The sequence below is a fragment of the Hordeum vulgare genome, chromosome 6H (genome assembly GCF_904849725.1).
Source record: "Hordeum vulgare subsp. vulgare chromosome 6H, MorexV3_pseudomolecules_assembly, whole genome shotgun sequence".
NCBI lineage: Eukaryota > Viridiplantae > Streptophyta > Magnoliopsida > Poales > Poaceae > Hordeum > Hordeum vulgare.
In genome coordinates this window covers 360,005,074-360,019,386 of record NC_058523.1, presented here as the reverse complement: position 1 = coordinate 360,019,386, position 14,313 = coordinate 360,005,074, and the positions used below count along the sequence as shown (strand labels likewise).

At 42.2% G+C, this 14,313-nt stretch overlaps 1 protein-coding gene across 1 annotated transcript; it reads left to right on the top strand.

The window, feature by feature from the left end:
- Positions 1 to 6,491: 6,491 nt before the first annotated feature.
- LOC123401834 lies at positions 6,492 to 7,392 on the top strand. Its single transcript, XM_045095688.1, has 2 exons — positions 6,492 to 6,867; positions 6,969 to 7,392. Exons 1-2 carry the CDS (start codon positions 6,693 to 6,695, stop codon positions 7,190 to 7,192), a joined length of 399 nt encoding a protein of 132 aa, XP_044951623.1. The 5' UTR covers positions 6,492 to 6,692; the 3' UTR covers positions 7,193 to 7,392.
- Positions 7,393 to 14,313: the final 6,921 nt, after the last annotated feature.

The window sequence follows — 14,313 nt, the reverse complement described above, 5'->3', positions numbered from 1 at the left end:
TGATGCACACGGGAGGTCTTGGTATCAAATCCCCATGGCCTTTCTTTTATTTTCGCCCTGTGTATTTTTTTGCATGCACGTGCATCCATGTCATAAGATCTTGTGTGGCCCATATCTCTTAGGTCGTAACTCTGTTGAAGATGTTCCATATATGTAAATTGACTAGAACAACGAGTAGAATCACGTGCACCACTTTGTTTTGCCGTTTAACAAACATAAAATGTGATTAGGACAGATCTAGCGAGATTACAAAGTTAACCTGTGGGGTCGTTCCGAAAATGCTATATGTCGTTTTTGGCCTCATTTAAAATACCTATATAGGTAATTTATTTCCGCTTCACCCCCTTGCAATGTTTAACAAAATTGAATATTGCCGTGTAAATAAACATGAGTGAACTAAATAATTAAATGTGGAGTTTTGTCAATATGCAACTCGTTGCATATTGAGCTTCACTTAATGTGTAGTGGTTGCATGATGTGAATTGCCATGCCATGCCTTGCATATTTGAAAATGGACATGCATCATATCATGCATATGTGTGGTGAATATCGTGTGTTGATTCTTGTTTCCAGTTTGATTCGTCTCGATAGAGTTTCGCAAGTGTGTCAGAATGTGAGGATCCATTCGACTACGTTGGTTCATCTTCTTCATGGATTCGTTCTTCTTTCAAGCGGGATCTCAGGCAAGATGATTATTTCAATAGATACCATTACTATCATTGCCATGCTAGCTGTCTTGTTTCTTTCCTTATGTCTTGTTATCTACCACCTGTTAAATGTCAGCCTCTCAACATTGCCATGAAAACCCTCAACCTATTCACAACCTAGCAAACCACTGATTGGCTATGTTACCACTTGCTTAACCATGTGTTCGCGTTGCTAGTTGCACGTGTAGTTGCTTCCATGTGATTACATGGGTTCCTTGTTATATCACCGTATTAATGCTATTTAAATTAATGCACTTATATACTTGGTAAAAGATGGAAGGCTCGGCCTTTCTAGTCTGGTGTTTTGTTCCACCTTTGCCCCCCTAGTCTTGGCTACCGGTGTTATATTACATAATTGAGCGCTCCTAACATGATCGGGGTTGTTATGGGGACCCCCTTGATAATTCGTTTTAGAATAAGACTGGTCTAGCAAGGCCCAACTTTGGTACCATTTTCCTAATAACTAATGAACCGCATAGGGAGTAATTAACCCATGGAAACTTAATCAACCCCCGGGCCAGTGCTCCTCATGAGTGTTGGTCCAAACTAGAGCACTATGCGGGGCCACCGCGGGGCAACTCGGTCGATGTCTATCGCACCCTGTACACTAGCTTTGTTCGTAGTGTCTTGAGAACGAGATACACGACTCCTATCAGGTTCGTCGACACGTCGGGCGGCCTTGCTGGATTAGTTTTACCTTCGATGAAATATCTTGTGCATCGAGATTCAGGGGATGCTTTGAGATTTCTCAGAGTTGAGGTTTTCCACTGAGGAATCCGAGGAGATCGCGAGTTTCATGATCGACGTTTTCTATGCGGCTTGTGGTAATTTGTGATTAACTAGTTGGAGCACCCCTGCAGGGTTAAATCTTTTGGAATGTCGTGTCCGCGGTTATGAGGCAACTTGGAAACTTTGTTTAACATCCGGTTCTAGATAACTTGAAGTAAGCTTAATTAAAATATGACAACTATGTGCGTAACCGTGACAGTCTCTTTCGCGAGCTCCTTCTCCGACTGAGGTCACGGTGAGGTTATGTTTGACGTAAGTAGGTGTTCATGATCATTCATTTGATCATGAGTAGCTCACGTCCGTTATGCGCAGATCACCCCCCTCTTTTATTCCTGTACTCGTAAGTTAGCCACCTCAAATAATTGCTTAGTCGTTTGCTGCAGCCTCACAACTTAACCACACCTCACCCATTAAGCTTTGCTAGTCTTGATACCTTTGGAAATGAGATTGCCGAGTCCCTGTGGCTCACAGATTACTACAACACCAGTTGCAGGTACAGGTAAAGAGTTACTTTGACGTGAGTGCGATGATTGTTCTATTTGGAGTTTCTTCTTCTTCTTCATCATCGTTCTAGGTTGGGCTCCAGGCCGGTAGCCTGGGATAGCAAGGATGGACATTGTTCTTCTATAGTTTGTTTTCGTCCGTAGTCGTACCATGCTCTTCTTCATGATGATTGATTATGTTATTGTACTGATGTGAACTATGATGTAGCTTGTGGCGAGTGTAAGCCAATTCCATATACTCATCTTTTCAGTACATGTACTTGTAACGATATCCATTCTTGCGAAACGACGAGATGTGCTTCTATCCTTGTCGAGGCCCTCGCGCCAAATAAGGATATGATCGCAACTTGGGTGTTACAAGTTGGTATCAGAGCAGTACCGACCTAGGAGCCCCCTTGATTGATCGAACTTGGCCGAGTAGAGTCTAGTGAAAAACTATTTTGAGTCTAGTTATATATCGAAGAGTAGGACGCTTTTCCCTCCTCTTCTATGCTCTGGTGAGGAATCTTGACGTAATAACTTTAATTCTACTTCCCTTCTCATTAAAAAATCTTTAGGATCACGCGGATATTTTGGAATCTATATGATGTCGATGTGACAGAGTTCTGTCTTGGTCCATCCTGTCTGACTTGATTTCTTCCGGGGAGTTGAGCTCCAGGCGATTCTCGAGCACATCATTATCATTCAGATTTCTTAGTATCTCAGGACGAAGGATGTTCGAAATTGCTTCAATACTAGTAGTGGTGAGAGGAGTCTGGCTTCCCCAGTACTTGTGCAGATAGGTCCGGATGTATCGCCATACTTAGTATCGTTGTGATTAAGAGTGTCTGAGATGAGGTTCCGAGATTCTGGTTATGTGTTGACGGATGTGATACACTGGACGGGTTAGCTGATAGGAGTTTAGTGATGAATTTTTCCTTGTATCCGTGGACCTGATTGCATGACCAAAAATTCCGGGAGTTCTTAGGTGGGAATTCAAGTATTTAATTATAGGACAATCTTCTAGCAGATGCATGATGTGAGGTTGGGGTTCGACATCTAGTGGATTCATCTGTGCATGGTCGTTTTATAGCGGATCTCGTTGTGTCTTAAAGAGTCCTTGCAGCTTGCTACGACTCGGGGACGCTTCGCATGTTGTGTGCACTGCCTTGTACATGATAACTACTGTAGGATAGAGCCCGTGCGAACCTCATTCACGAAAATATCAGACGGAATCTCTGTCATGAATTTGTTCCAGTTTGTTTCGTAAGACGCATCCTTTGTTTTGTTGGAGTATGGTAATCCTAGTTGCTTCGATGTCAAGTGGTGATTTCATATCTTTTCTAAGTGGTGTTATCATATTTTTATGAGGGTGCTAATCCTTTTGCTCAATCAATTATCTTATCTCTTCTTGTCAACCAGAGTTGTCATGTCAATTCTTGTCAACTGGTGTGCTTCTCTTCAAGTGAATTCAATCCTCACCAAAAATTTGGAAGATCAATATCCCATTTCTTTCCGGAGTTTGTCCCATTTGTCCCAAGTTGTTTGTGATTTTTTTCTCCACCCTCCCGCCCTTTTCTTCAGTGATTAGATTATCATCCTAGTGCCTTTCTTCTCATTTATGCTTTCATTATCTTTTCCTCTGTTTCGTATCTGGTGGTTCATTGTGAAGATTTTCTAGAGGTTCTAGTTCATCATTTTTATTCTTGTTTTTCCCCGGTGGATTCAATTCAAGCCTTCGGTGTTTGTCATATCCTTTTCATTTATCCAACGCTTTTCGTGTTGGAGATTCTCATCAAGCCTCTCTTGTTTATTCATCCAACTTGGTTCTATCCGGAGTGTTGAAGATATCTCAGAAGTTTCTTGTTTTCAATCCTTTCAATCATTTCAAGGTTCTCAACCTCATCAAGTTTTCACTTATACCAGTGCAATCAATATTTCTTATCAATTGTTTCAACGGTGGTTTCTTTGAGTGGGGCATAACCCACATGCTCTTTCCCAGGATCTTTCCTGGCTCTTCTAATATTTTCCCAGAGATCTCTAATTCTTTTCAACTATGACGTAAGTATGAATTTCATGAGTCATATTCCTTCTTCAAGATCACTTCAAATTTATCTCATCATTGGCTCAACCTTTCTTTGTTCATCACTCCGGAGTGTTTGAGTAATTTTGGTGGTGTTCCTTCTCATCATTCTCGGCATTGAAGACGGAAGAAGTGTTTCTCTGTAATCTTTTCCATTCTTTTGAAGATCGTCGTCTCAGCTTCGTGATATCTTCTCATTTATTTCTAATCATGAGTAATTCCTTCCATATTTATCCGGTGCATTGCAATGTTGTGTTCATTTCTTGATCCTCCGAAGCCCATCATTTCAGAAGATTTCTTCGTTCTTAGCTTCGAGCTTTCATTCTCAAATTCTTCTCAATTTTTGTCTCTTCGTTCGTATCTCAATTATTCCGGTGGCTTGTTCAAGCATTCTCTAGGCGAATCATGCTCTCTTTGTCCTCATGTAGCCCAGTTCATTTGTGTTATCCTCTTTCATTCCAAATTCTTATCGGTGTTCTTTCAAGACTTTCTTCAGTTTGTGCTCCATCTCTGTCTCCCCAATCTTTTTCAAGAAGAATAAGTCGTATGCTAAATCCATTGATTGTCATCAATTTAACTGCATGAAGGATAAGCATAACATAATTCTTATTCTTGTTTCATCAAATGATTTCATTCTTCTTCTGGAGTGGCTCATGATATCAAATTCTTATCCTAAGTGCTTCATCTTTTCTTTTCCCAGAGTTTCAAGTTTTTCTCTAGTATCTCTTCGTGAAGCTTCATCTAAGTCATGACAGGGCCTGAATCTTATTCTTTTCAATCTTCAATTCTTTTCTAGCATCATTTCATCCCGGTGTTCTCCAAGTGGTTCGTCATGGTGGTTCTTCAAGATTTCATTCTTTCTCAATGTGTTCTTCAAGATTCTTGTTGGAGAACCTCAAGTGTTCTTCATCTTGCATTTCAAGTGCAATTCTCCCTCCTTTATCCTTTGAGGTGGTGTCATAGCATTCTTGTTAGTGGAGGAGTACCGAAGATAGTTATTTCAAGAATGAGATAACTAAACCCACCAATTCCTTCAATCATGAGATATTTCAACCCATGATTTCTTCATTGAGCTATCTTGGTTTAGATTTCACCTAAAGCTTTTCCCTAAGGATTGTTGCTATTAGAGTGATTATCGTTGATCCAAGTTCTCAATGTATCCTCTTGGTGAAAGAAATGGTGCATATCTTGTTGCTCCCAATCTTTCTTTGTTTCCGTTAGTGGCTGGTCGTCACCTCATAATTTGAGATGGGTGCCATAAGACCACAACAAGCTTCTTCTTTTCGTTGTTGGTTTTCCAACAACTCCGTTCTATTCTTCTTGTTAGGATGTTCTTCAATTCAATTGTGGTAGAAGTTTTTATTTTCTTCTCCATTCTTTCTTCCCAATGATCTAGTTCTATTCTCTGGTTCCGGAGTTGTTGTGATGTTGTTCTCTTTTATCCATTATCTAGTTTTGTCAAGATCATGTTCTTTCCTTTCTTATTCATTTAACTGGTGTGTTGTGTCTTCTTTCATGCTCTTTCCTTGCTTATCAATTTAGTTGGTTTGTTGTGAATCTTTTCAGGATCTTTCCATCTTATCAAAAAAAAATTGGCTCAATTTCCTACCGAAGTGCTGCCGAAATTTTGTTTGAATTCTTGTTTGTTTATCATTTCATGCTTCATCTCTTTCAAACCTTCAAGACTATTTGTCTTCACTCGTTATCAAAGAAGCGACTAAGTTCTACACCATCCTCTTGCTCTTTCTCATCCTGTTCCCCCTTTTCATTCCTAGATCTCGGGGCGAGATGTCTTATTAGTGTAGGAGAGTTGCGACAGCCCGAGACCAACGCTCCAGAAGATTCCCCTTTTTTCCGTTGCCGTCGTATGGTCTATTTGTTTGCCGCATTCATCATCGCATCATTCGCATCATCCGCATTGCATCGGCACTCCGTTGCCGCTAGTTTTCAAAACTTGCATCCGTTAGTAGTTGCCGGTTCTCTCCGTTTTCGTTGTTGACTGTTTCGAGACCGACCACACACACGCGCGCCCGCGACATCGTTAAAAATATTGTTTTTAAAAGTGTGTATAAAACTTCCTCATATTGGTTTGAAACTTGGTGTGCGATCTTCTTTTAATTTAGCTAGCCCGCTTGCCAATTTTGTCGCAGTCGGAGTTCGTTTGATACCCGAACCGTTAAACCTATAGCGGCACTATAGCGGGCCCATCGTCGGACGTTTTTCATTGTTTTAAAATCTTTGTCGGGTGGCCCGTTTTCCCTCTCTTCTCAGCCCATAGCCTCCAACACGGCCCATCTAGACCGGCCTAATGCCTAGCCATCGCCTGAGTCGTCCGACCTTGATGAGAGGGTCGAAAATCGGACTAAATCCACCTAACCCTAGATCCTTGCTATTAAAGGAAGGTAAGTCTTTTCTAAATAGGAACCCTAAACGTTTGCTTGATTTCCACATGCCCCAATCCCAGCCGCCATCGCATCCTTCCCTGTCTCCCACCTCCAAGCCAATCCAAGGCGTCCACCACTCAGATCCCCATCTCTCTCCCAATCCTCGCTTTGTCTCCTTCCTTCAGCGACCTGCACAGGGCAGCACCAGCAGGGGCGCTCGATCCCCCTCGACCGGCTCCCTCTGGCCATGCCGCTCACGCCGACAGGGAGCCCCCATCTCAGCGCTGCGCCTAGCCTCTCCTGCTGCCTCGACCGAACACCAGAGCAGGCGCTGTCGCGCCCCAGCTCCACCCAGTCTCCACAGGCCGACGAGCCACAGGAGCTCGCCCCACCGCCGTGCCCTCAAGCCATCCTCGCCGCCGGTGAGCGCAGGCCGAAACTGAGTCCCTTCCCTCTCATCCTTCTTCCTCCTATCTTTCTCCCTGTCAGTCCCAGAGTTCTTCCTCTCTCTCTGCTTTTGCAGCTTCAGGAGTGCCACAGGCCATGGCCATCCCCGCCAACTACCGCTGTTGCAGGCTCTCTCCGACCAGTGCCAAGGCCGCTCTCGGTCAGCCAGCCTGCCGAGCTCGCCGGAGTTCAAGCGAGTGCCGATGTGACCTCTGCACCGTCCAAGCCGTGCTACATCCCCGTCCTCGTTCGCCGCCTCAACCCGCACAAGCATGCGTTGACCCTGCCCTGTCTGACTAGGAGCAAACCGTTGCTGTGGCTGTTTTTGATTCATTCCGATCAGCTCGTTGATAAGCTTCATATAGATTTGAATCCTTTTGTTGTATCAATTTCTCCGTAGACCAACTGGTTAGCCTAATGGACCCCAAAGAAGGGGGTCTGGGTTCGAATCCCAACAGCCCCTGGTTTCTATGGATCAAATCCACACGTCCTTTCTTTTATTTTTGCCCTGTGTATTTATTTTATTTTCTTTTGCATGCACCACACGTCCTTTCTTTTATTTTTGCCCTGTGTATTTATTTTATTTTCTTTTGCATGCACGTGCATCCATGTCATAAGATTTTGTGTGGTCCGTATCTCTTAGGTCGTAATTTCGTTGAAGTCGTTCCATATATGTAAATGAACTAGAACGACGCGTAGAATCACGTGCACTACTTTGTTTTTTAACAAACATAAAATGTGATTAGGACAGATCTGGCGGGATTACGAAGATAATGTGTGGGATTGTTTCGAAAATGCAATATGTCGTTTCTGATCTCATTAAAAATGCCTAGATAGATAGTTTATTTTAGCTTCGCCCCCTTGCCATGTGTAACAACATTTAATATTACCGTGTAAATAAATGGGAGTGAACTAAATAACTAAATGTGGAGTTTCGTCAATATGCATTGCATATTGAGCTTCACTTGGTGTTGTAGTGGTTTTGTGTGGTCCGTATCTCTTAGGTCGTAATTTCGTTGAAGTCGTTCCATATATGTAAATGAACTAGAACGACGCGTAGAATCACGTGCACTACTTTGTTTTGCCGTTTAATAAACATAAAATGTGATTAGGACAGATCTGGCGGGATTACGAAGATAATGTGTGGGATTGAATATGTCGTTTCTGATCTAATTAAAAATGCCTAGATAGGTAGTTTATTTTAGCTTCGTCCCCTTACCATGTGTAACAACATTTAATATTAACACGTAAATAAATGGGAGTGAACTAAATAACTAAATGTGGAGTTTCGTCAATATGCATTGCATATTGAGCTTCACTTGGTGTTGTAGTGGTTTTGTGTGGTCCGTATCTCTTAGATCATAATTTCGTTGAAGTCGTTCCATATATGTAAATGAACTAGAACGACGCGTAGAATCACGTGCACTACTTTGTTTTGCCGCTTAACAAACATAAAATGTGATTAGGACAGATCTGGCGGGATTACGAAGATAATATGTGGGATTGTTTCGAAAATGCAATATGTCGTTTCTGATCTCATTAAAAATGCCTAGATAGGTAGTTTATTTTAGCTTCGCCCCCTTGCCATGTGTAACAACATTTAATATTACCGTGTAAATAAATGGGAGTGAACTAAATAACTAAATGTGGAGTTTCGTCAATATGCATTGCATATTGAGCTTCACTTGGTGTTGTAGTGGTTTTGTGATGTGAATTGCCATGGCATACCTTGCATATTTGAAAATGGACATGCATCATATTAGGTTGTGCATCATATTGTGCATATGTGTGGTGAATATCGTTTTTTGATTCTTGTGTACGGTTTAATTCGTGTCGATAGAGTTCCGCAATCATGTCGGAATGTGAGTATCCGTTTAACTACGTTGGTTCGTCTGCTTCACGTATTCGTTCTTCTTCCATGTCATAAGATTTTGTGTGGTCCGTATCTCTTAGGTCGTAATTTCGTTGGAGTCGTTCCATATATGTAAATGGACTAGAACGACGTGTAGAATCACGTGCACTACTTTGTTTTGCCGTTTAACAAACATAAAATGTAATTAGGACAGATCTGGCGGGATTACGAAGATAATGTGTGGGATCGTTTCGGAAATGCAATATGTCGTTTCTGGTCTCATTTAAAATGCCTAGATAGGTAGTTTATTTTTGCTTCGCCCCCTTGCCATGTGTAACAACATTTAATATTACCGTGTAAATAAATGGGAGTGAACTAAATAACTAAATGTGGAGTTTCGTCAATATGCATTGCATATTGAGCTTCACTTGGTGTTGTAGTGGTTTTGTGATGTGAATTGCCATGTCATACCTTGCATATTTGAAAATGGACATGCATCATATTAGGTTGTGCATCATATTGTGCATATGTGTGGTGAATATCGTTTTTTGATTCTTGTGTACGGTTTAATTCGTGTCGATAGAGTTCCGCAATCATGTCGGAATGTGAGTATCTGTTTAACTACGTTGGTTCGTCTGCTTCACGTATTCGTTCTTCTTCCATGTCATAAGATTTTGTGTGGTCCGTATCTCTTAGGTCGTAATTTCGTTGGAGTCGTTCCATATATGTAAATGGACTAGAACGACGTGTAGAATCACGTGCACTACTTTGTTTTGCCGTTTAACAAACATAAAATGTAATTAGGACAGATCTGGCGGGATTACGAAGATAATGTGTGGGATCGTTTCGGAAATGCAATATGTCGTTTCTGGTCTCATTTAAAATGCCTAGATAGGTAGTTTATTTTTGCTTCGCCCCCTTGCCATGTGTAACAACATTTAATATTACCGTGTAAATAAATGGGAGTGAACTAAATAACTAAATGTGGAGTTTCGTCAATATGCATTGCATATTGAGCTTCACTTGGTGTTGTAGTGGTTTTGTGATGTGAATTGCCATGGCATACCTTGCATATTTGAAAATGGACATGCATCATATTAGGTTGTGCATCATATTGTGCATATGTGTGGTGAATATCGTTTTTTGATTCTTGTGTACGGTTTAATTCGTGTCGATAGAGTTCCGCAATCGTGTCGGAATGTGAGTATCTGTTTGACTACGTTGGTTCGTCTGCTTCACGTATTCGTTCTTCTTCCAAGTGGGATCTCAGACAAGATGATCCTTTTCCTAGATATCATTACTATCATTGACATGCTAGTTGTCTTGTTTCTTTCGTTATGTCTCGTTGCCTACCACCTGTTAAATGTCAGCCTCTCAACATTGCCATGAAAACCCTCAACCTGTTCACAACCTAGCAAATAACTTATTGGCTATGTTACCGCTTGCTTAACCATGTGTTTGCGTTTCTAGTTGCAGGTGAAATTGCTTCCATGTGATAACATGGGTTCGTTGTTATATGACCATATTAATGCTAAGGCTCGACCTTTCTAGCCTGGTGTTTTGTTCCACCTTTGCCCCCTAGTTTCGGCTACCGGTGTTATATTCCATAATTGAGCGCTCCTAACACGATCGGGGTTGTTTTGGGGACCGCCTTGATAATTCGTTTTAGATTAAGACTGGTCTGGCATGGCCCAACTTTGGTACTATTTGCCTAATAACTAATGAACCGCATATGGAGTAATTAACCCGAGGAAACTTAATCAAACCCCGGGCCAGTGCTCCTCATGAGTGTTGGTCCAAACTAGAGCACTGTGCGGGGCCACCTCGGGGCAACTCGGGCGATGTCTATCACACCCTCTACACTAGCTTATCCGGCCGTGTCCTAAGAACGAGATACGAGCTCCTATCGGGTTAGTCGACACGTCGGGTGGCCTTGTTGGATTAGTTTTACATACGACGAAATATCTTGTGCATTGAGATTCCGGGAATGCTTTGATATTTACCACAGTTGAGGTTTTCCACTAAGGAGTCCGAGGAGATCGTGAGTTTCCTGATCGAGTTTTTCTATGCAGCTTGTGGTAATTTGTGATGGACTAGTTAGAGCACCCCTGCAGGCTTAAATCTTTCGGAAAGCCGTGCATGTGATTATGTGGCAACCTAAAAACTCTGTTTAACATCCGGTTCTAGATAACTTGAAGTAAGCTTAATTAAAATATGCCAACTATGTACGTAACCGTGACTGTATCTTTCATGAGGTCCTTCTCCGACTAAGGACACGGTGGCGTTATGTTTGACGTAAGTAGGTGTTCCGGATCATTCATTTGATCATCTGTAAATCACGTCCGTTATGCGTAGATCACCCCCTCTTTTATTCTTGTACTCATAAGTTAGCCACCTCAAATAAATGCTTAGTCGCTTGCTGCAGCATCACAACTTAACCATACCTCACCCATTAAGCTTTGCTAGTCTGGATACCTTTGGATATGAGATTGTCGAGTCCCTGTGGCTCATAGATTACTACAACACCAGTCGCAGATACAGGTAAAGAGTTACTTTGATGTTAGCGCGATGATTGTTCTATTTGGAGTTTCTTCTTCTTCATCATCGATCTAGGATAGGTTCCAGGCCGGTAGCCTGGGATAGCAAGGATGCACGTCGTTCTTTTATCGTTTGTTTTCATCTGTAGTCGGACCCTGCTCTTCTTCATGATGATTGATTATGTTATTGTACTGATGTGAACTGATGTAGCTTGTGACGAGTGTAAGCCAATTCCATATACTCATCTTTTCAGTACATGTACTTGTAACGATATCCGTTCTTGCAAAACGACGAGATGCGCTTCGATCCCTGTCGAGGCCCTCGCGCCAAAATAAGGATAGGATCACATCTTGGGCGTTATAGAAACCTTGGATCAACAATAGTTCTTTTTCTGACATCATATGATTCAACAGCTCTCCACTTTCTCAATCCAGCATGCTTTCTCTTACTCATATCTTCTGCTACAGGGTGAGGAGCATTGTGTACTGGTGGTTGGTTGGAGCTTCTTTGGAGTCCTTGGCAGCTGCATGAATGTCCTTTGTAGTCCTGTTGGGAAGCAAAGGTACGGGAAGCTGGACCTTTCTCCTTGCCAGCTGCATGGGTGAGGAGCATTCTCATCTTCTCCCTCCTCTGCAGCAAAGGTACGGGAAGCTGGACCTTTCTCCTTGGCAGCTGCATGAATGTATTTTGTAGTCCTGTTGGGAGCTACAACCTTCTTTGCCTTGGATGAAGGCTTAGGAGCAGATTTCATGGCATCTACCATGAGCTTCTTCTTCTTACAAGGAAGTGGGACCTCATCAGGAACTTCTTCTTCTTCAAAAGCTTCTTGAGGGTCTTTATACATAGAAGTAAGTCTCCCCACAACATGAACTATCCTTTTCCTTGCTCTCTTCACTCTAGCCTTCTTTACACATTCATCACTTGAAAGTGCTATGCTTCTCCTTACATAAGCAGGTGCTCTCAGATCAGCAGGATCAACAGTTTGTAGGAGCCTTTGGAGGAGCTGAAGTTTCCTTCGACACAAAGTCTAAGCCCTCTTCATCAGAATTCAGTTTCTTCGTCTACCCGGTGGCTGCCTTGGGCAAGCCATGGGATCTGTAGGATCCAGGGTGAGAGTCAGACTTCTATGGACTAGTGCTTGAGTCCATCTCAACCATTGGTTCTCTGAAATCATTCTGACTATCTTCTGAACCAGACATCTCTGACAGACAAGAAGAAACTTAGCAGCAAACAACAAGACCCGTGAAGTAGATATAGGGAAGACTGAAGGGTTGAGCATCACAAAATTCAGATGTTTTCGAAAAATTTGAACAAATAAATCCTTAGGTTTAGCTTTCTGCACATTACATTTCAGTAGCACCGAGTTTTAACTTTCGGAGTCACCGGGACACATGAACTCCTTTATAGAAACTTGGTCGTCATTTTGGTGGAACCGAAATTGACAACTCAATTTCACCGAGTTCATTCTGAGGAACCCTAGGTTGAAAATTGGTGGAACCGAATTTTGCAAATCGGTGTCACCGAGATGAGGTGTGCAGATAGCTAAACCTAAAAACTTATCTTCCGCTAATTCTATGGGAACTTGTGTTTGAAGAGGGGTTTGAACGAGGTGGCTTGTAGATAAAACTTCCCAATGCATAAGAGTTGGATAGAGGAACACAGAAGGAGATTCGAACCATACCCTAATTCAGCGGCGGTCCGGCTACGGCGGCAACGATGGTGAAGAATCCGTCGACGGTGGTGATTCCTAGCGGTGGAGACGCAGGGGAAGTCAAGGGAAATGACCAGGGGTCCACAGGAGGCAGCTTAGGGCTTGAGGCGAAACGAGTTTGACGAGTGGAAATCAAAGATTCGGTCCGCTAGAACATATACACCCTCGCGCTGTCGGTGTCACTAAGTTCCTCTACTGTCTGATGATAGGGAAACTCGGTGTACCCGAGTCTGTGATTTCGGTGGTACCGAGATGGAAAACCAGATCAAAATTTTAAATTCAAAGGAACCAATTTTGTGAAGTTGGTATCACCAAGATTTTCAAAGAGATTTTGGAAGTTAGCCATTGACGATACGGAACTCCGAGTGCACCTTCACACACAGGGATCGATAGGTGCTTGTTCAAGTTTTGTGATGAAGCATGAATAGAACTTGAGATGAGATAGGACAGATAAATAGAGAAGGGTCCTAGGCATTCTTGTCCATCCAATCAGCAAAAGAAAAATCAAGAGCCAAATAACAACAATTGGATGTCCTCGAATGATCAAACACATGCACATCAACATGCTCACACAATCAGAATGACAGATAAAAAATGGTGAACATGCACAAACATTCTAGCAGCTATCAAGCACTTGGGCGATGACAATAGTCATCTATATATGAGTATATTGACATAGGAGCCAAGTAAGAATACATTATCATAGGTCATACTCATCGTTAAGCACAAGTGGGGTTGCCACTTTTACATAAGCATTAATGTGTTCATATCCTTAGGAGATGCTTATACTCAAGTCTTAGAGTAAAGCTCCCCCTTGATATGACATCCCCCTAAGAGGTATCAACTAACCTTGGGTTTTGTCGTAGAAGACTTCAAGTAAGTGAAGTGGTAGTGGATGCTCGAAGTTGATGAAGATCATCTTGAGTTGGGAGCAATCCTTGTTGTTTTCTTACTCTTCTCACCTACATGGGTTAGTCCCAAAGCATGAGGAACATATGCAAGAATATCTATGGACATGGAGTGAAACACAAATGGGATGATGTCCAAAGATGCATTAATTACCTTGTTCCTTGCTTACCTTTGAGGGAATGTGTGACTCCTTGAACTAATGCATATGGTTGAGGTTGATTGCAAATAGTTCTTGCCAAAATGAATAAGAGTTAATTTCATTGGCGGAATCACCCCTCAAGAACTTTCTAGTTCTTCCTCTTGGGAATCCACATTAACTTGATGGGGATTCTTGGAGTTGCGGTAGCACTAGATGAGGTAGAGCTAGTAGAGTCCTTGGGAATCCACCTAACTTTGACTTGGGGTTCTTCT